Source organism: Arachis hypogaea, chromosome 11, assembly GCF_003086295.3.
Source record: "Arachis hypogaea cultivar Tifrunner chromosome 11, arahy.Tifrunner.gnm2.J5K5, whole genome shotgun sequence".
Taxonomy (NCBI): domain Eukaryota; kingdom Viridiplantae; phylum Streptophyta; class Magnoliopsida; order Fabales; family Fabaceae; genus Arachis; species Arachis hypogaea.
This window is the reverse complement of record NC_092046.1, coordinates 139,279,846-139,301,206: the sequence shown is the minus strand read 5'-3', so window position 1 is coordinate 139,301,206 and position 21,361 is coordinate 139,279,846. Positions and strand designations below refer to the sequence as shown.

Here is a 21,361-nt window from a genome sequence, read left to right as displayed (position 1 = left end):
AGTCAGATGCAACGGTCCACCAATACGGCAAAAAAAGGGCGGAAGAAAGTAGCTCAGCCAGCTTCTCCCAGCCAGAGCATCACAATATGACATGTGCATGTTATCGCCTAGTGGCATTAGTTTTGTTTACAATCATCTCCTATTGTCATGAAACTGGTGTTATTTTGACAGCGTATTAGGGATACTAATAAGCAACTCGTTTGTGATATTAGGCACCATAATATGCTTATTTTGTGTAAACCCTTTGACGACTATATTTTGGTATAACTCTAACAACTGACTGGTTGAAACAAGGCACCATTCCAATCTGCTTCCAGTAAAAAATTTCCTCCTCTAAAGAATTCAATTGTTAACTAAGGCAAAAGCTTTATCTTGTTACTTTAGCGTTTTCTATCTAACTTTGCGACTCAAATTTCGCAGTTCTTGCCCAGAACCCGTTGACCTAATTGTTTCATGTTCATGGACTACTGAGCCATTAAATGTAGGGATGTGACCCGACAAAAAAAATTCAACCACACTCACATATGGCCTGGTGTACATGTCTGGCCTTTCAATAAGGATACATCTAATTGGTAAACATCATCACATATAGAGTAGGAAAATAAATTATACCAATCTACCGGGCAGTAAACAACCAAATCGTTAAAAATTAATGCAAGGCAGTAACTTCAGGCTATTTTGTTTTTCCGTTGCCCATTTACAAAGAAAATTAATCTGGGCTCCCTTGCAAACCACACGTCTTCGCATCCTCCCCCATCCTATTTCAAAGCTTGGCATTGGGGTTAAATGATTCCTCGGGTCGCCTGCTAAATCCCGCATTGCATCTGAAACGGAATAAATATTCATTCACATGAAATAGAAGGATAATACGTAACTCAACGGATGCATGACATAAAGAGTTTATGATTTATAAAGCTTGACTCTCATAATCCATGTAATACATAAGGCTAACTTAACTGATATCCTACCCTGGTAGGTACAGTTGAATGAAATTTATTCAAACAGTGATGAGTGCACCAAATTAACCACACAAACATAACTGAATTTATCCTATACTGATGTTTTTATTCCAACATTAATGCAACTAGCCATCATCACAGTATATTTGGCCATAATCCAGTAAGTCATGCTATACTCCAATTATAAGTGTGTATTAGTTCTACAATCATACCTAAACAATCGAATCAAGTCATACTCTATCAAACTAGTCCGCATTCTCTTTACCCCCCGGGATCGACACATAGGTTATCACCCACGATCAACTCCCAGTCATCGTTGGCCATTAAGCCGGTGGCATTAAAACCTTCACATTCGTCGACCTGTGAACAAAAATTAATAGCAAACATAAGGATGCTGCATGTAGATACGTAGTTTAATGAAACTTACAAATAAAATAACTAACCCGATCCGGCCTGTATACACCGTCCCCCTCAAATGCATGGCCACGTAATTCCTGCTGTTGACGCTTTTCACCCTTCTCTGGGCAGTTTCTCTTTGTGTGTTCCGTCCCCTTACAGCTGGTGCAACGCCTCCTTTTACCAAGTGTCTTCTTCTTTGCAATTTTTGGGGCCCCCTTTGCCTTAGCAACAACTGGATCCCTTACCACGGGATTACCTTCACCAACGTTTTTGTCGCTCCATCGCACCCCAGTATGAAATGCCCTATATTCCAACTCGAGGTCTTTACCTAACAATTTAATTCCACACATTGTCTTCTGGAACATGGACAACCTTTGTGCCCCCAGGAAAAACATCCACTGCGAGACGGAATGGAGTGCCCCATGTCGGAGGATGACACCACGCTCGCTAATGTCTCCCCAACTTTCTCTGTAATGCTCAGGGGACTTTGCATCAGTTCTCCACCTTCGCAGAACAATCTTATTGGGCATCTCCTTTAGATGCTCTGCCTTCATGACGAAGAACATGTGCTTGCATGGATAACCATGCTTCTTCCATAAATTATATTGGCAACTTAACTTCCCAGTTGACCAACCGAAGGACGACATTATGTGCAAATCAGGTTCTTCGTACTCCTCCAGGGTGTATACCATTGTATTCATGATCCTCCTTTTGCTAATCAAGATCAATGCACCAACCCCATCGATCTCCTTTTTAACATCACCAAACACTTCTCTGGTGTACACTGAAGCGACATGTCGTTCAATACTTCTGAGGCATGTTGTCATAACCGGAACCGAGTTTATGGATTGAAACTGGAGAAGCATCTCCTTATTCCGATACTCACGGGCAACCATCTCTAAGCACTGCACCAGCTCCAAAATTGTGTGGGTGGCCTTCGAAAACTTGTTCACATATGCGTTAATTCCTTCACAGCGAGATGTAGTCCGGTAGCCCACGCAGACCTTGTCACGCAGATAAGCACTTGCCCACATCTCTTTTTTATCATACATCTGGCATGACCACTACTTCTCGTGGAGGCCATACTCATCGGCGGCCTGCTCCCATTCCGATTCAAAGTCCTCTGTCGCCATATCCGCGTACAACCATCTCCTAAACAGCCCACGTAAATCAGCATCCTTTACATTTGATGTGACGTTCTTCTCCACATGCCATGCACACAGTCGATGCGTCGACTCGGGGAGGACTTCAAAAACTGCTTTTATCATAGCTTTGTCCCCGTCAGTCACCACTACAAACGGCTTCTTACCACACATGATCTCCATCAAATTCTCTAGCATCCACTGATAGGATGCCAGACTTTCATCAAGCAACAACCCGAACCCGAATATAGTGGTCTGCTTATGATTGTTTGTTCCAGAAAAAATCACAACTGGTCTCTTGTATTTATTTTTCTTGTAGGTTGAATCGAACGCCAATACATCGCCAAAGGATTGGTAATCGACTCTGCTAGTTCCGTCCACCCAGATCAGATTTGCGAGCCTGTTGCCACTAGTCACATTATATTTTGCGATTGCCATGGGGTCTGATTCGGTTTTTCCCTCTAGATACACTAATGCAGAATTTGCATCGCCATAAGCTATTTTAATACGCCGCTGTTTGTCAGCATAGTTATAGACATCCTTCTTCAGGAACCCCAACAACGAATAGCCACCGGCCATACCAGCCATGTACCTTACAATCTTAGACGTTGCAATACCATGTGCTTGCATCCCAACTATCTGACTCTTTGCAACTTCCGTTAACCCACGATGATTGGCAATCAAGTGCACCATTCCTACCGGTGTCAGCTCGTGATTGTGTTTGGTGACTAACTTCCTAACCTTCCAATACTTATCATTTTTGTCTAAATAAACCGATAACATTGTCTTGTAGTTAGTTCTTATCTCCGGTTTGTGTACCCTCGTTCTGTCAACCCTGTCGTAGTATTTACGTTCCCTCGAGCCTTCCTTGTTACAAAAAAACCTATACCTTACCAGATTCCCCTCACAGTCTTTTCCGGAGTCACCCTTTCGCACCCCGAATCCATACAGTTTGCCGAACCCTCGATAGAACTCATATGCATTATCAATGCTGTCCCATACCTTCTTCAAGATGTCATCCACACTTAGTCCGGCAAGGTCTTCCAACTCAGAAAGTTCATCCTCGTACCCATCACCTTCACTCCCTCCACAATTAGCATCCTCCTCGCTCAGAGTCACCTCCATTGAAATACTTTACCTAATTAATTATTATGTACCTCCGAAAATTTCCCACACAATGAAAATTGAATCCAACAGACAGCCTTACGACAAAAAGAAAACATCACTAACCAATCAATCACCTCTTCCAAACACAGCCTCAGAACAAAACAACATAACTTTCACAATAAGCATTGATGACAAAATTTATTTCCAGAACATCAAAAAAGGTTTCGACAAGGTTCAAAATTTGGGCACTCGTGACAACAACTTTGACTCCTGAAACAAAACAAAAAGGAAAATTCTATCGTGCTGATTCACGTTTTCAACATACCAAGCTGATTTTGAGTGTCAATAGGAGAGAACGACACGTGAGCGTGATTGTGGCATTGAAACGGAGCATGGGAAGAGTCTCGTTCCGTGTGTGAAAATTATTAATTTATGATGTCATAATTTTTTTTGGTAGTTATTTATTATGTGGTAATTAATTGTGTAATTAGGTGTTGGGTTTAATAGACTATTGAATTGTAGGTTGGTAGGAGCTCTTTTTGAAATTCAAGATTTGTCCAAAAAAAGAACTTGAAATTTTTTACCACTGAACGTTGAATTTTCAATAATGAATGTTGTATGCTGAAGGGAATCATTGGTGTTGTATTGACCCATGATTAAGATGGAGTTATATTAGACCAAAAAAACAAAAAGATGGAATTATAGAAATTAGTGAAAAAAATTAATGGAAATTATGGGAGTAAAAACTATTATTTCAATAAAAAATTTTAAGAAATTATAAATTTATATTTTAATTTGTAAAAACTATACATTAATTTGATATTTAGTAAAATTAAATTAATTTGATAAAATTATTAAAATAATTTATTGAATAAATTTATTGTATATTTTGTATAACTTTACACAAATAATAAATTAATTTTATGTTTTTATGATTCAAATATTTTTACACATAAACTATTATTTTTATTTAAGTAAATTTTTTTTTGAAATAATAGTTTTTACTCCCTCAAATTCCATTAATTTTTTTTACTAATTTTTATAATTCCATCTTTTTTGTTTTTTTGGTCTAGTATAACTACATTTTAATTATGGGTCAATACAACACCAATGATTCCCTTCATACAACATTCATTATTAAAAACCCAATGTTCAGTGAAAAAAATCCCAACGAGTTCTATTTTTGGACAAATCTTGACATTCAAAAAGAGTTCTTACTACCCTACAATTCAATGGCCCATTAACCTAACACCTAATTACACAATTAATTACCACAAAATAAATTAATAATTTTCACACGTGAAACGGGACTCTTCCCCTGCTCCATTTCAATGTCACAATCACGCTCACGTGTCGTTCTCTCCTATTGAAACTCAAAGTCAGCATAGTATGCTAAAAAGGTGAACCAGCACGATAGAACTTCCCAAACAGAAAACAGCATACCAACATCCAGAGTTTCACCACTGATCACAGAATAACTGATTTTCGGAAGAAAATAACCCCAACAAAAACAGCAGAACAACATTCACACTTTGAACGCCGATCACAAAAAAATTGACTTCCAAAACAAAACAAACATTCAACAAAACACTCTTGTTGAGATTTTTTTCTTGTTAGAGGAAGAAACCATTCGGCATACAAGAAACCTATGATCACCAATATCCAGCAATAATATCCCAGACAATAGTAAATACAAAAAAGCAATGTAGCAAGTTATCAAGAACAGGACCAAAATAGATAATCCAACAAATTACTTCGCACCGCCCTAACAACTTAGCAAATTAGATCATCATCGTCCCAACAATTTAGCAAAGTTTCAACTTAACAACTTCACGCACAGAAAATCACAACAAAAGCAAAAAAAGTTAAAATGAACCGACTAACAACGACAAAAGAACAACTAGCAAATCCACAAGTTCTCGAAAATAGTCAAAATTAACCAGAAGAAACTAATGCCAGTGAAATCATGATGCTAACGTATTAACTTTTCCGCAGACATACTATTTGTGCAGCTAAAATTTCCTAATTACTAGGATCTAATTATTCTAATTTCACATGCAATCAACTTACTAAGTTTCCAAAAGCTAGCAATTATAAAGCCATCCAGTGACATGGTTAAACCACCTCATCATGCATGTCGAGCGCAGTAAAATTAAAACAAAATAAGAGACTTCACAACTTAACATCAACGTCATACAAAAGAGAACATATCTTCAGTATACTTTAGTTCAGTCTATTGAAAATATCCAACCTACTACTGGTTCAAAAACTTACTTATTGTAATAGAACTCAGAAGTTGCAGAGTTTGAAGCTGGTGGCGGGCGTTGGGAAACTCACCCAGGCGACAAAAAACAGCAGTTTGACAGCCAGGTGTAGCTCTCGGTTAGGTCCCAGCGTTGCCAGGCGACAGAGAGGCGTGGCTACCGGACGACTGGGAATTAACTCGAATGACAAACAGCGACCGAACGTCACCGGCAGAGACGGGCACGACGCCAACCTCTGAATGAAGACGCCAACGTCAACGGCAAACAGACGGCGGCTACGGCGCGCCTGAGAAGACAACGACGACGGAGGCCGAGCTCCAAGTAGCAGCTGTGATCGGTGACGGCGAAGACGGGTTGAAGACTTTGATGACCATGGAAGCTACATACATAGAACACCAGCAAACTTCGAACTCGACGAAAGCTACGGCTAGGGTTTCAATTTGGTACTAATTTAATTTGCTTCATACAAGGGGATCGGGGTGATTTCACAAGTGACGGAGGGTGTGGGAGAAGCTGACGGGTTGGGTCCTCTTCTTTTTTTTTTGGGCATAATATTTTCCCTAGGCCCATTTAATTTTTTCACCTCACTGAGGCTCGAGCATAAAATACAAAAAACCAATTACATTATAGTATATTTAGGGCCCGTTTGGAAAATTTTAGAAGTAACTTTTTTTAACTTTTGACTTATGAAAAGTAGTAGTATTAATATTTGGTGCAATTTTCAAAACCAAATTGCAACTTTCTAAGAAGCTATTTAAGAACTTATAGAGAAGTTAATAAAATGACTTCTCTCATAATACTTCATCACATTTCTATAAAATAAGTACTTCATAGAGTTAAAAATCCAAACATAAAATAACTTATTTATAAGTTACTTTTAACAGAATCATTTATTGTTTAAGTTATTTTATCAAAAGGAGCTTAATTAAGTTGGTTACCCAAACTGAACCTTAATCTCCAATTAATTAACTTACTGTTACTTCTAATCTATTTGATTAGAAACCTCAATTCCTGCACTCCTACTGAATTGATGGAACCCTCTACTACACCAGCTACCTTTGACTGCAACAGCTGTAGAAGTAGTGAATGTTTCAACGGGACACATGTTCCCACCACATTGAAACATGCAAGATCCACACCTGCTGAAGAATCTTTCTTTCAGCATAGTAGCAGCTCCCTTAAACCGAGCCTAAACCATACCAAACCAACTCCACTTTTTCATAATTAAACCGATTTTTTCTCCATTATAAAGCCACTGTTTTTCTTTCCTTTCTCCACACTTATCTATCAAACATCATAAACACCATATCTTTAATTATTCATTTGAATTCATTAAAGAGGAGTATAAATATATCATTAGACTAATTAGCACATGATCAAACACACATTAAACCACTCTTTTTCTTGGTTCAACCGCACCGTGATCATGAAACTAAAATCAAAAGAGAGCCTAACGCTGATCAGTTCTAACTTCACTCTTCCTCCTCCAATCACCGAACGAAGCTGGGAAAAAGAACCATGGTCACCTCTTGATGCGTTGCTTGCATGTTGCCAAGGAAGGGAGCCACGAAGCTTTCTGCACCAGCTCACCTCGTCTCCACCTCTCCTGTATAAATGAACTAAGCTTCTCATTCTTCTTCATACAACAAAACATGCACAAACAGAAGAAAAAAAGAGAAAAAGAACGAAATAGAGCTGAGGGAAAAGGAAGGAGCTATCCGCAGCAAAAAGACAGACGCACCATTCCTCATCATTCTGATCCTTCGAAGCCTCCTTGCTGGGTAAGAGCCAGCAACTCTCCTTCTCTTCTTCTTCAAATTCAAAAAAAAAATGGGGAAAATTCTGTTCTTTTTTCTTGTTCTATTTCGGCCATTTTAATTTCAATTTTTGCTAGTACAGTTGTAACCATAAGTAAAGGAGAAGTGTGAACTCTTCTCTTGCTCAAGCTTGAATCGGCCGTTTATCCTTGGGAGGAGTGACCGAAGCTTGAATTTCGTGTGGCTAGGGTTTCTATTTCAAGGAAGAAGCAGAAACAGAATTTTGAACTTCAAAGAAAGTAAGGGTTAGAAAAATCTGTGCTATGTGCAATTAGTTGTTATAGTAATTGTTGATGATGATTTTGTGTATTTTGAAATTATACTTGCTGTTAGTATTTGTTGATGATGATTTTGTGTATTGAATGTTGTAATAGTTTCTTGCTGATGAACCATGACTTGAGATATGTTTTTGTTGATGAGATGCTGAAAATTTATGTTGTGACATTGTGGTTACATTGAACCTATTGTTCGAATTTTGACATATTAAATTAAGAATTCTTGGGATGTGATAGGAGTTGAGACTAGTATATATGACTATAATAAAGTAGGATCAATGATGATTAGAGCTTAGAAAATTAGGAAATCAAGTTTGGGTGTTAGAACTTTAGGAAAACATGTAGAAATTCTGCAGAACTTTGGACAACAATTTAAAATGAATTCTAGAGCAATCTGGCCAGTCTTTATGAGCGAAATTATTTTTGTAATAAACTTTAAGAAGTCAATATTATCCCATAAAATTTCAAAGAATTTCGTCAAGTGGTTTGGGAGATATGATTTTTCAAAATTTGGTAGTCGTTGTTGAATTTTCTGGTTTTTCCAGTTCTCCAATGTTATCTTCCAGCCACTAGAACTTTTGATTTACTCAATATCTTAAGGTGCTACTAAAGGGATTCTGAAGATCTATAAGTATAGTTTAATTGAGTATAAGTTTTATGTTCATAGCTATTTTGTAGATTTAATTAGGTTACTTGGAAGATGGGTTGCTCGCTGAAAATTTTGAACTGGTTTATGAAAATAGGGTATCACTTTCAATTAACAATTAATTAATCAAATGAAGTGATATGAACCTGAAACTTATTTTGTTTGAAACTTAGATATGTTGAGTGTAACCTCACCAAAGATTAGAAGCTTTAGGCTAGAATTAGATTTTTAGTGATTTTTACAAAAGATATCTGTTATGCTGTTTTTTGCAGAATTGTTAGTGCAGTTGCAGATTTTTAGTGAAATTGTTCCAACCATTGCTTCTATTCTATACTATCAATTTGAATGAAACAAATTTTTCCATAAAAATCAGTTTTTATGAATTCAAAGAGATTAATGATGTAGCTTATAAGGTGACATGTTCAACAAAACTTTATAAAACGGGTTTCACAAAACTGAACATGTTCCTAAGCTTCTATAATTAATCAAATGATATGACATGAAGCCGAAACTCAATTTAAATAGAACCTAGATGAGTTCAGTGTGTTTTCATCAAATTTTACAGCATTATGAACAAAATTGAATTTTATCGAAAATTTAGAAATTTTACCCGTTTATTAAAATTTCAGAAAAATCGGCAAGGAGCAACTTCTTTAGAAATTTGGTAAAAATTCAATTTCAACCTAATTCTTCTAAAATTTGATGGAAACACACTGAACTCATATAGGTTTTATATAAATCGAGTTTCAGCTTCATTTCACGTCATTTGATTAATTAACGAAGCTTAGGAACATGTTCAGTTTTATGAAATCCATTTTATAAAGTTTTGTTGAACATGTCACCTTATAAGTTACATAATTAATCTCTTGAAATATGTATAGATCTGAAAATTGAATCACATATTCTATACATATCAACCTTTTGTTTGCCAAAAGTTTTAAGTCAAAAGCTTTCCAGGATTCCAAGATATGTAAATTAGAAGGTGATACTTTGAATTCAGAAAAACTTATTTTTGTGCAGAAAACTATTAAAATTCTAAAATTCATAACTTCCAATTCACAAATCAAACAACTCTGCACTTTTTAAGCAAACCAGTAGACATATCAAAATTTTATGAAAATTTGGTTTCATTCAAATTGATGGTCTAGAATAGGAGCAATCGTTGGAACAATTTCACTAAAAATCTACAGCTGTTAATAATTCTGCAGAAAACAGCATCGCAGCGACCTTTTTGTAAAAACCATTAAAAATATAATTCTAGCCTAAAGCTTCCAATCTTTGGTGAGGTTACACTCAAAACACCTAAGTTTCAAACAAAATAAGTTTCAGGTTCATATCACTTCATTTGATTAATTAATTGTTAATTGGAAGTAATGCTCTATTTTCGTAAACCAGTTCAAAATTTTCAGCGAGTAACTCATCTTCCAAGTAATCTAATTAAATCTACAAAATAGCTATGAACATGAAACTTATACTCAATTAAACTATACTTACAGACCTCAAAATCCCTTTGGTAGAAACTTAAGATGTTGAGTAAATCAAAAGTTCTAGTGGCTGGAAGATGACACTGGAAAAACCAGAAAATTCAACAACGACTACCAAATTTTGAAAAATCATATCTTCCAAACCACTTGACCAAATTCTTTGAAATTTTATGGGATAATCTTGACTTCTTGAAGTTTATTATAAAAATAATATTGCTCATAAAGACTGGCCAGAGTGCTCGCAGAATTCATTTTAAGTTGCTGTCCAAAGTTCTGTAGAATTTCTACAATATGTTTTCCTGAAGTTCTAAAACCCAAACTTTGATTTCCCAATTTTCTAAGCTCTATTAATCATTGATCCTACTTTCTTATAGTCATATATACTGGTCTCAACTCCTATCACATCCCAAGAATTCTTAATTCAATATGTCAAAATTCGTACAATAGGTTTAATGTAATCACAATGTCACAACATAAAATTTTTTTTAAAAAAAATTGAAGAAGAAGAGAATGAGAGTTGTTGGCTCTCACCCAACAAGGAGGCTTCGAAGGATCATAATGATGAGGAATGGTGTGTATGTCTTCTTGCTGCGGATAGCTCTTTCCTTCTCCCTCAACTCCGTTTCATTCTTTTTCTCTTTTCTTTCTTCTGTTTGTGCCTGTTTTGTTGTATGAAGAAAAATGAGAAGCTTAGCCCATATATATAGGAGAGGTGGAGAAAAGGTGAGCTGGTGCAGAAAGCTTCGTGGCTCCCTTCCTCAGCAACATACAAGCAACGCATCAAGAGGTGACCATGGTTCTTTTCCAGTTTCGTTCGGTGATGAGAGGAGGAAGAGTGAAGTTAGAACTGATCAGGGTTAGGCTCTCTCTTGGTTTTAGTTTCATGATCACGATTCGGTTGAACCAAGACAAAGAACGGTTTAATGAGTGTTTGATCATGTGCTAACTAGTCTAATGATATATCTATACTCATCTTTAATGAATTCAAATGAATAATTAAAGATATGGTATTTATGATTTTTTTTTTAAGAAGAAAGCTCAACACAATAAGTAGAGCAAGAACAAGTACAAGCAAATAAAGAAATTAAAAAAGAAAAGAAAAAATCACAAAGAAACTCATTAACTATTTTTGGCGCTCCTCCTTCCTATAGTGTACTCCTAATTGTGTGCTCGTAGAAACATCTTCAACCACTCCAATCTTACTAAAATTCTGTCAATTTGATTGAAAGATCGCTAAGCGAAAGTTCACCAGTTGCATATCTTCTTGTGTCCAATTCTTACTAAAATTCTGTTAATCTGACAGCATTCTTTTTTCCCTTCACCTGCACAATCTCGTTGAAGTCTCCCATAGAGACTGACATAACCCTGCAATATAACTTAGTTCTTCTCACACAATAAATTTCTCTTCTCTTGTATGAGCCCCATACACCAAAGAAAGCATAATTGAAATTATTTTTAATAAGACCCCTTTAACACACAACCAAAGCTCCACTTTATGACAGTGACTCATTTTAAAAATTAGTTCATCCCAAATTAACAGTAAACCACTTGAGGCACCCTCCGACTCAACATATTCTCATCTTGCAGCATCACTCCCCAAATTCTTATTACATCAAACTTCGTCATTACCTGCCACTTAGTCTAAAAAAAGCCTAACATATTCAATTTAAATTTGTTTCTTGAGATTTTGACCATACTCAAATTTCCATCACCCATCAATCTCTTAACATCCGAGAACAAAATTATTTTAAAATTTATTACACTCCTTTTTTATTTTTATTTTTGGGCCTACAGCGCCTTACTTTCTCTTTCTGTTTTGCCAATCTTCTTTTTTGAGCAATTTTTTCATTCTGTGCTTGGAGAATAGACATAATATCATCTTCTTTATTGTATAAAATTGCACCTGATTTTAATGCGAGGTCCCAAATTTTTCTATTTTCAAGCATCTGCTTCTCTAAAATACTATCTCTGTTTCCCTTACTTCCTTTATTCTTGTCCGAACCACCATCATCAACAACCCTCTTCCCAGCTACTTCTTCATCGTGTTACGATAGCTCCTCTAGTCCCTTTGTTAATGTTATTCCCTTTGTGCCAGAACCCATGCCACTATCATTCACAATGTCATTTCTATCACTCGTTCCTTCATGAACGTCTTCCGCACCATCATCATTAACATACACACTCAACCCACCAGTCTCTCCATTCAATATCACCTCCATTCAATATCACCCAACCCACCAACTCTTCCTCGATCTCACGAGCCAACATAGGTAGCGTCAGGGTTGCCCACCTCCCTTGCCACGTTGAGCCTCCTCTGCCGTGGCCAATGGCTTTCCTCCTTCAACACTAATTCGGTCTCCCTCGGTCATCTCCGCGCCGGTCTCCAGCGCAAGTTTTGCAGATGTAGCTTCCTACACACTTGCCGTAGACCCTTCCCTAGCGTGCCCATCCCTATCATGGAAATCGTGCTCCATTTCCATCAAGCCTGATCCGGATTCTAGACCCAACCCAACATCACTGAACCGGTTGATTGAGGAGACTGAGCTCAAGGATCCTTTCTTACCTTTTTGGGACATTCTTGAATTGTTAGGCCTAGCACCAAGCCTACAAAGAACCTTCTTTTTCTTATTCCTTTTGTCCCTCCTTACCAGCCCATTAAAGTTACCTTCATAAACTCATGTAACTGTATTTTCAGAATCATATTCATAATTAATATAATCACATCCCACACAATTTGCTCTCCCTTCAATTCCTTCATAAATTTGTTGATATGTTACCATTTTTACCTGATTTTGTTTTGAATGATCATTAATCCACTCATTCAAAATTATTTTAGAAATTATCAACTTGCCCTTATCTTCTCCGTCTTCCCTCAGCTCCCCATCACCACATCAGCTACTTGGTCATTGAAAACCACTAGTTTTCTAGTCCGTGCACTCTTTAAGCTCGTACACGTATACTCCCTTTCTGCAACTGTTCTTCGTTGTTCATAGCTATATTCACATTTTTCATTAATTTCTTCATAACAATTCAAACCAAAAGCCTCCTATCCCACTTCTTTCACTAGCACATCGAATCCACTGATACCTATTGTGATATGGACCCATTCATTAATCATATTCATGATACAAGTATCAATTCGCACTCGTCCAACACTAAAAGACATGCACGATTCTGTCACTTTGTCACAACCGACTACTTCTCCCCATTGGCCTCCTAACATACTAAAGGTATCTGCTGACCACGCATATAACGGAACTCCGTAGCATTCTAACTACACTCTTAGAGTTTCACATCGCTCCGTCTCATCCCATCTCCATATACTATGGAAGAATTGCAAGATACTATGCATTTTAAACGTATATGCTTCTTCTGCATTCAATACAGAATCAAAAGTCAAAAGAACTTTATACGCTCCTAGTTCCCGTACTTGGACAACTTGAGGCAATTTTTTTTCAATCATCTTCTTCAAGGAAGTAAAATCAATTGCCTTCGTCATACTGCCAACCAGACTTCTCTGTAGACATTTCAGATTCTCTTTCACCACAGATACTTCCACTTTCTTTGTCCACCCATTTCCATGCGGGTCTGATTCTTTTTGGTGCCTTGCTAGTTTCTCTACCCGCCTTTGGTTATCTTCTCCCTGAGGCTGAGAATTTGTCTTGTTCCAACTATCAACTCCTTCCTGAGCTATCTTTCGGACCTTTGTCTCAGTTGTTCGTCTATACTTTGCTTCTCCCACGTACACAATCTTATCGTTGTTATCGGTACGGTTTTTAGCTTAGGACACGCTCTTATCTCTCACTGTTTATCTATTCTTTTCACTTATCCAGTCTAAATCCGCCTTATTATTTTATGATGAGGTGATTCTCAGATATTTATCGAATTTCTCATTACAGAATTTTCGAGAATAACTCTGCAAAGAATTAGGGTGTTATAAACTTGTTGAATGTTGAGTTAGAAATTTGTTCTACAACTTCATATATTGTAAAACCTAGAACGAACTGCGTTGACCTTGTGATGCAATTCACCTTTCCTCTAAATGGTGCTTGGACTTCCCTAAACTTCTCGTGAGTATACACATGCTGAAATTGAGCTTCTAATTATGATTTTGCTGGCCACAATATGACAGTATGAAAATCTGCAGCATCCGATTCTCTCTCTCTCTCTCTCTCTCTCTCTCTCTCTCTAGGTAATTATCATACTGTTTGACAAATTGGATAAGTGAGCTATTGCGTGTAATAAACTTGTTAAAAAAAGCATGCATGCTCTCCCTCCTTTGTGTACTTCTCATCCCAACCCAGAAGTGGTGAACGAGATAAATTGGGATCTATAAATGACGATCTTCGAAAAATTCTGAAAAAATGAGAAAATACCTAAATCAAAACTAAATACACCGAAAGTCATATAGGTTGACACTTCTACTACACAAGAAAAACACATAAATATCCAGACACTAAAAGTAACCACATCAATTAATCCTAATAAAGACACCATTACCTGAAGGCTACTTATTGTCACCAACATCATACTTCATCAGAAAATTATTCTAACTCCTATCAAATTTTTCTTTTGTAAAAGAGTTCTAAACAACATGACTCATCTTGTGTTTAATTTCTTCGTGTCACTTGTACCCATTTCTATGAAATTTTTCTTATAATATGCCAAATACACCACTTGTGAATTGTTGTGGGCATACAAGCCTCAATAGCCTCAATACAAGCCTCAATACACCAGAATCTCTAGCACATGTATGCTCATCAAACAAATTCTTCACTTGGAAACACCTGTTTGCAGAATTCCAAGATGTGAATATTTACTAAGGACACCCTTCAGATGCACATGCTGTCCTCAGCCTATGCTTTTCATTCTTAATGTACAACACATCTTTTCTCTCATAAACAAAATAGCCTTTCAGTGCCTTTTTGAACATATTCATTGTTGTGAATATCTGCCCAACCTTGAATTCAACCTCACCATATGCAGCGTCTTCACTAAATGAATCATATTGACGCCGGGACGTCACTTAGGTCACCAATCTTGGCAGGGTTAACAACCCACTATGGTGAAGGTAGCCATAAACCCACCTTAGTTGGCTAAGCCAAGGATGCATCTTTTACTCTCAAAGAGCCTAGAGGAAAATAAGCACACAACTTATTTCATATTCAAATCAACTTCAACTCTATTTCATAAATAAAAGATATATGAATTATTTATACTAATGGAAGAAGGAAAAGCCTTCATAACTTGGACGATGTGGGACTAATACATAACACAAAATTCACTATCTTAAACAATATGGGACTTGTATTCCCTTATTACAATTAACTAATATAATTAACGTACTAAATCTATTTGCTCCTGCGTCATTCTCCCTGGGTTGAAAGAACTCTTGCGTGAAAAGACTTGTGACAGCAGATGATCGATCTCATTGATGAATCCACACTAAAAGATCCTATTGGTGACTCCACACCAAAGACCCGCACTCATAAATCAGATAAAATTTTACAAGATCCGTAGAAGCAGACGATCTCATTAACGAATACACACCAAAAGATCCCATTAGCGAATCCACGCCAAAAATCTGGACGCACAATTCAAATAAAATTCTACTAAAGCAAGGTGAAGGCTGCGAGGACCGACCTTGCTCTGATACCAAACTGACACCGGGACGTCGCTTGGGCTCACCAATCTTGGCGAGGTTGACAACTCCACTATAGTGAAAATAGCCATAAACCCACCTTGGTTGGCCAAGCCAAGGATGCACCTCTTACTCTCAAAGAGTCTAGAAGAAAATAAGCACACAACTTATTTCATATTCAAATCAACTTCAACTCTATTTCATAAATAAAAGGTACATGAATTATTTATACTAGTAGGAGAAGGAAAAGCCTTCATAACTTGGACGATGTGGGACTAATACATAAAACAAAATTCACTATCTTAAACAATATAGGACTTGTATTCCCTTATTACAATTAACTAATATAATTAACCTACTAACTCTATTTACTCCCGCGTCACATATGATGTCTTATCCTTATCCTCTGATGAAAATGGGCTATTGAAGGCCTCACTCTCATATTCATATGGCTTATCATAGTCAGTATCCATCTCTACATTGGTTGGCACAGGACTATACACACAGTTGCCTTCACCATCCTCTTCCCTCCAGTAGGCCCATGTCTTGTTGGGCCCTCATCACTTGGACTAGGCCTAGTATTTTTATCTGACATCCGCTTATTGGGCATTCCATCTCTTAAGATATGCCTCCTTTTAATGCTTGATTATTTTTTGCTTGCACTCTTCTTAGCAGTCTTTGGTGTCAGCTTTGGCCCACTACTAGATGAAGGATCATTGTTACAACCACTCTTCTTCTTAGGTGATACTCCCAAATTCTCCTTATCACTACTATTGTTATCTGTTTCATAATCAGCAGCCTCATCAGTCATTTTCTTCTTACCTGCCACTGACTTCTTTGACACTCTCTTCTTCTTATATAATTCTTCTCCATCACTACTACTATCATTTGTTTCATATCCAGGAGGAGGGGACTTGTATGGCTCATCTTCTATATTCTCATATCCATCAATATCAGATGATGAAGAAGAAATAACTACTATAGTCTCCTCAGCTAAACCTTCTTCAACTACTTCAGGCATATCAACTTCGTGATAAAAATAAATATAGAATTTATCTGTGTCCTTGTTCATCAGCTTATTTTTTCTCATTTGATTAATCTCCTCATCTCCTTTAATTGCATGAAGACCAGAATCTATAGTAAGTGTTGTCATATCAAGTCAAAACATCTCCTTATACCCCAAGTATCCTAATTCCTTACACAATGCCACCGAATCAAAGAAGTTTATATAATCTAGGTCTATTAGGAAAAATCTCTTCACTTTACCATGCAAGTAGTAGAGACATCTCTCTCAATATCTCCCAAAATTTTTCCCATGTTAAAATACAGGAGTAACTAAATATTTAGATATCTGCAATAAATATATATATACACTGAACTCTTAACAACATACATAAATAATATCACAGTTAAAAAAAATTAATTTTCCTTATTTTCATGCTATCCAAATTATTGGAATCTGTTTCTAGTTTTCAAATGTGTTATACACTCATGCTTTCTACTTTGATTTTAAAAAAATTAAATCAGCATTATTCAAATTTTATATTTTCTTTTTTCAGGACTACAAGTGGGTTCCAGACATCAATGATGGTGTGTTAGAATAAGTTAACAGGACCATACAAAGCACAAGAAACAATGTCGTTAGCGCACTCGTCAGCAGCAACGTTAGCGCGAGCCTCCAGCTCCCTGAGGTCAACGATGGTCTCCGTAGTGCAGAAGGTCCTCTCCTAGGGTTTTCTGGTAATTCTTTAGGGTGAATGAAGGGGTAAAGGGGTATTATGGAAACCCCAAGTGTGAAATCCTTATGAAAGGTCGCGTTCCATGAAAATGACGGCGTTTTTTGACAACGTGGATTAGGACAAATAAGCCCCTGACCATTTTACATTATCCACGTATGCAAAAAACCTCCACATTAGCAACGACGTATGCCAGCACACAAGTTTACTGTGATACGTCAGCATTTTCTGTTTGGAGTTAACAGAGAAACACCCACAAGGACCGCGTTGTGTCAAGAAAATAGTGGACAAGGGTCAAAGTGGATCATTTTTATTCTGGAGGGTTGCTTTGTCCTTCGTGAAAATGGACAGGGATCGAGTTGGTATTCCACTCTAATATTTTTGGTAATGTTAGGGAGAAGAAAACAGCTAGACTTATTAGCATTTACTAGTTGTTGCAACAATTAATGAATACTAGATAAAGTAAATTTTTACTGTTTTTGGCTAATTTCTTTTGGTTACTAAATATTTCTATAATATTTTGTACATTGATATATACTATTACGCTAAGTTTAGACAACCATGAATACAAAGACGAAATAAAACATATAATAATAAAGTTTTTAATGTTAGGAAATTATTTAATTTTTTAATTTATTTGTAGACAATACATATATTAATTATAATCACAAATTATGCTATTTTAAATTAGATGACTTATATAATGATGATCTCATTTATTGTTATAAATGCTAAATTAAATAGGTCATAATTATTTTTTATTTGAAATTAAATGAGAATAAAATCTGATATTATTTTTATAGGCTTTAGATACTATTTTTATTTGGATTTTAGGGTTTGATGGGTGTCATGTGGAGTCATTGACATATATTTAAGTAATCTAATAAGATTAATATGATGCCTCAAGAGAGGTCAGAATAGCTCAGCCGGTAGAGCAGAAGACTGAAAATCCTCGTGTCACCAGTTCAAATCTGGTATATAAATAATGACTGCAGGGTTTTGGTTCCCAATATACTAAAGCCGTCTCAGCAACTTTTTTTCCATAAGAGAAGTTGCAATTCGGCCACCCTATTAGGAATACAGAAGGTTTTGGTTGAGGAAGACTGAGATAACTCTTCCATTAATTTCTAATTTCTATGAGTAAAGGTACGCTTCCTTACTATGATATATAATTTTTGGTGATTTAATATGAATGATCTAAATTATAAAACAATTTATTCCAATAAATAATACCATAATTTAGTCATCGAAAATATTCAGTTTTATATATATATATATATATATATATATATATATATATATATGTGTGTGTGTGTGTGTGTGCGCGCGTTGCTTACATTATATATAGTAAGCGTTTCTGGTGAGGCAGCCTCCTTTAGTGAAAGATCAGTACGCCAGTGTGCAAAATCATTAAGATTTATTGTTAAAAATTGTTGAGTCTGCAGCAAAATTTTGACTTCTAATAGCTACAAAGTAATATAAAATTGAACACTACTCACAATAATGCACTCGCTATATAATTACTAAAGAGAAAAGGAAATAAAATAAAATAATACTAATAATAATATGAAAAGAAGATGTGAATGTAGTTGTTATTGTTGATGATTATTGAATTGAAATTCTACAAACGTTTATATAGTGGTTATATGCTATAATTTCAATGGATAGAAATAAAACTTTTAGCCTTCCTTTTCTTAGCCTTTCTTTTCTTTCTCTCTCCCTCACAATTCTCCACCTCGTTCACAATTTGAAATCTACGCAAATTTTGGACGATCAAAGAATGGTATTCGTATTCGGTTGCATCATTTGACAATGACTGCCTAACATGGAACAATATTGAGCAATTTCAAACAGTGTTGGAACTTGCTTCCTGACACCACTTTAGTCAACATGTCAGCGGGATTTTCATCCGTGTGTACTTTTACAAGAGAAATGTTACCTTCCTCTATAACATCGCGCACGAAGTGATATCTTACATCAATATGCTTGGTACGAGCATGATGAACCTGATTTTTAGCCAAATGAATTGCACTTTGACTATCACAACTCAGATTCACGCAATCTTGCTTCAACCCCAAATCATCTAGAAGACCCCTTAGCCACAATGCTTCTTTCACCCCTTCTGCTACTGCCATGTACTCAGCCTCTGTAGTAGATAGTGCCACTGTAGCTTGTAACATCGATCACCAACTAACCGGAGCACCATGTATTTTATATACATAACCAGTCGTAGAACGTCTTCTATCTAGATCACCAGCATAATCAGAATCAACAAAGCCGCTGATTTGACATGATTTTCCACTAAAGCATAAACCTGTATCAATGGTGCCCTTCAAGTATCTTAATATCTACTTGACTGCTTCCCAGTGTGTCTTACCCGGGTTTGCCATGAACCTGCTAACAACACTGACTGCCTGTGAAATATCTGGGTGTGTACACACCATAGCATACATTAGGCTACCGACTGCACTAGCATAAGGTACATTTTCCATGTAAGCCTTATCCTCTGCTGTTGTGGGAGATTGTTTACTAGAGAGCCTAAAATGTGGAGCCAACGACGTTACCACCGATTTAGCATTTTTCATTTCAAACCTTTCAATGACGCGCTCAATGTATCCTCTTTGGCTCAAGAACAATTTTTGCCTTGATCTCTCCTTTTTAATTTCCATGCCTAATATTTTTCGTGCAGCACCCAAGTCTTTTGTTTCAAATTCTTTACCAAGTTGAACCTTTAACATATCTATCTCTACGTTGCTCTTAGAGGCAATAAGCATGTCATCCACATACAATAGAAGATAGATATAATCACCTCCAGGAAGCTTACGAATGTATACACAACAATCATAATTACTTCTGGAAAAACCTTGTTTTAACATAAAGGAGTCAAATCGCTTATACCATTGCCGAGGAGATTGTTTCAATCCATATATCGATTTCCTCAAGCGACATACCTGACTTTCTTTACCCTCAACCTTGAAACCCTCAGGTTAATACATGTAGATTTCTTCCTCTAAGTCACCGTGCAAGAATGCAGTCTTCACGTCTAGTTGTTCCAACTCAAGATCACCATGAGCGACAAGACTTAAAAGCACCCGTATGGAAGTATGTTTCACCACTGGAGAAAATATCTCATTGTAATCAACACCTTCTTTCTGTGCAAATCCCTTTGCCACTAACCTAGCTTTGAATCTTGTACTATCTGACTTAGTAGGATCTTCTTTTCTTTTATACACTCACTTACAACCAATTGCAGTCTTTTTCACGGGCAATGGGACCACATCCCATGTCTTGTTCTTATGAAGAGATTGCATCTCTTCCTCCATAGCGACCAACCAACTCTCTCTATCTTTGTCTTTGATAGCATGTTTGAAGGTGACCAGCTCATCATCCTCCACTGAGAGTGCATAATCTACCAAGTTTAGCTACCCATAATGTCTCAAAAGCTTGTCTGACCCGAACTTCTGAACAAATTTATAATTCCTCTTTGGCCTAGTAGATGCCAAAGAATCCTACTGCTACTGTTGTAATGCATGTGCATTTTCTCGCGGAATTTTCTCATGATCAAGTTCATCCTCTGCGTCATCTCGAGTAGCATTAGGATGCTCCAAACGTTTATATAGAAGATTATTGAATTGAAATTCTACAAACGTTTATATAGTGGTTATATGCTATAATTTCAACGGATAGAAATAAAACTTTCCTATAATAACTCTTAGCCTTCCTTTTCTTTCTCCCTCCCTCACAAAAATATAGAAGGTGGAGATAGGGAATATAATTTGAGATGGACTTTAAAAGAGAAGGCTGGAGGAAGAGACAGACTTGTTGAGAGAGTATCTTTTTTGCAACATTCAAAATTACCATTTTGTAGATTTAGAGAGCCCAATTCTACTA

At 36.6% G+C, this 21,361-nt stretch overlaps 1 protein-coding gene and 1 long non-coding RNA gene across 8 annotated transcripts; one reads left to right on the top strand and one right to left on the bottom strand.

Annotated features, from left to right (window-relative positions):
• Positions 1 to 503: 503 nt before the first annotated feature.
• Positions 504 to 6,374, bottom strand: LOC112722980 (protein FAR1-RELATED SEQUENCE 5). 4 transcript variants are annotated; one of them, XM_025774191.3, is made up of 4 exons: positions 5,882 to 6,374; positions 1,403 to 3,619; positions 1,172 to 1,319; positions 504 to 824 (listed from the first exon to the last, which is right to left on the bottom strand). In XM_025774191.3, exons 2-3 carry the CDS (start codon positions 2,408 to 2,410, stop codon positions 1,221 to 1,223), a joined length of 1,107 nt encoding a protein of 368 aa, XP_025629976.1. In that variant the 5' UTR covers positions 2,411 to 3,619; positions 5,882 to 6,374; the 3' UTR covers positions 504 to 824; positions 1,172 to 1,220. The 4 variants fall into 4 exon arrangements, with proteins under 4 accessions (XP_025629976.1, XP_025629974.1, XP_025629975.1 ...); XM_025774189.3 differs by having other exon boundaries at positions 1,403 to 3,702; positions 5,882 to 6,362; XM_025774190.3 differs by having other exon boundaries at positions 1,403 to 3,632; positions 5,882 to 6,348.
• Positions 6,375 to 7,086: 712 nt separating this feature from the next.
• LOC112722979 (uncharacterized) lies at positions 7,087 to 11,098 on the top strand. Of its 4 annotated transcripts, none has more exons than XR_011867936.1 (3): positions 7,087 to 7,652; positions 7,771 to 10,664; positions 10,771 to 11,098. It is a non-coding gene; the product is annotated as an uncharacterized lncRNA (long non-coding RNA). The 4 variants fall into 4 exon arrangements; XR_011867935.1 differs by having other exon boundaries at positions 7,088 to 7,652; positions 10,801 to 11,098; XR_011867934.1 differs by having other exon boundaries at positions 7,153 to 7,652; positions 7,771 to 7,927; positions 8,063 to 11,098.
• Positions 11,099 to 21,361: the final 10,263 nt, after the last annotated feature.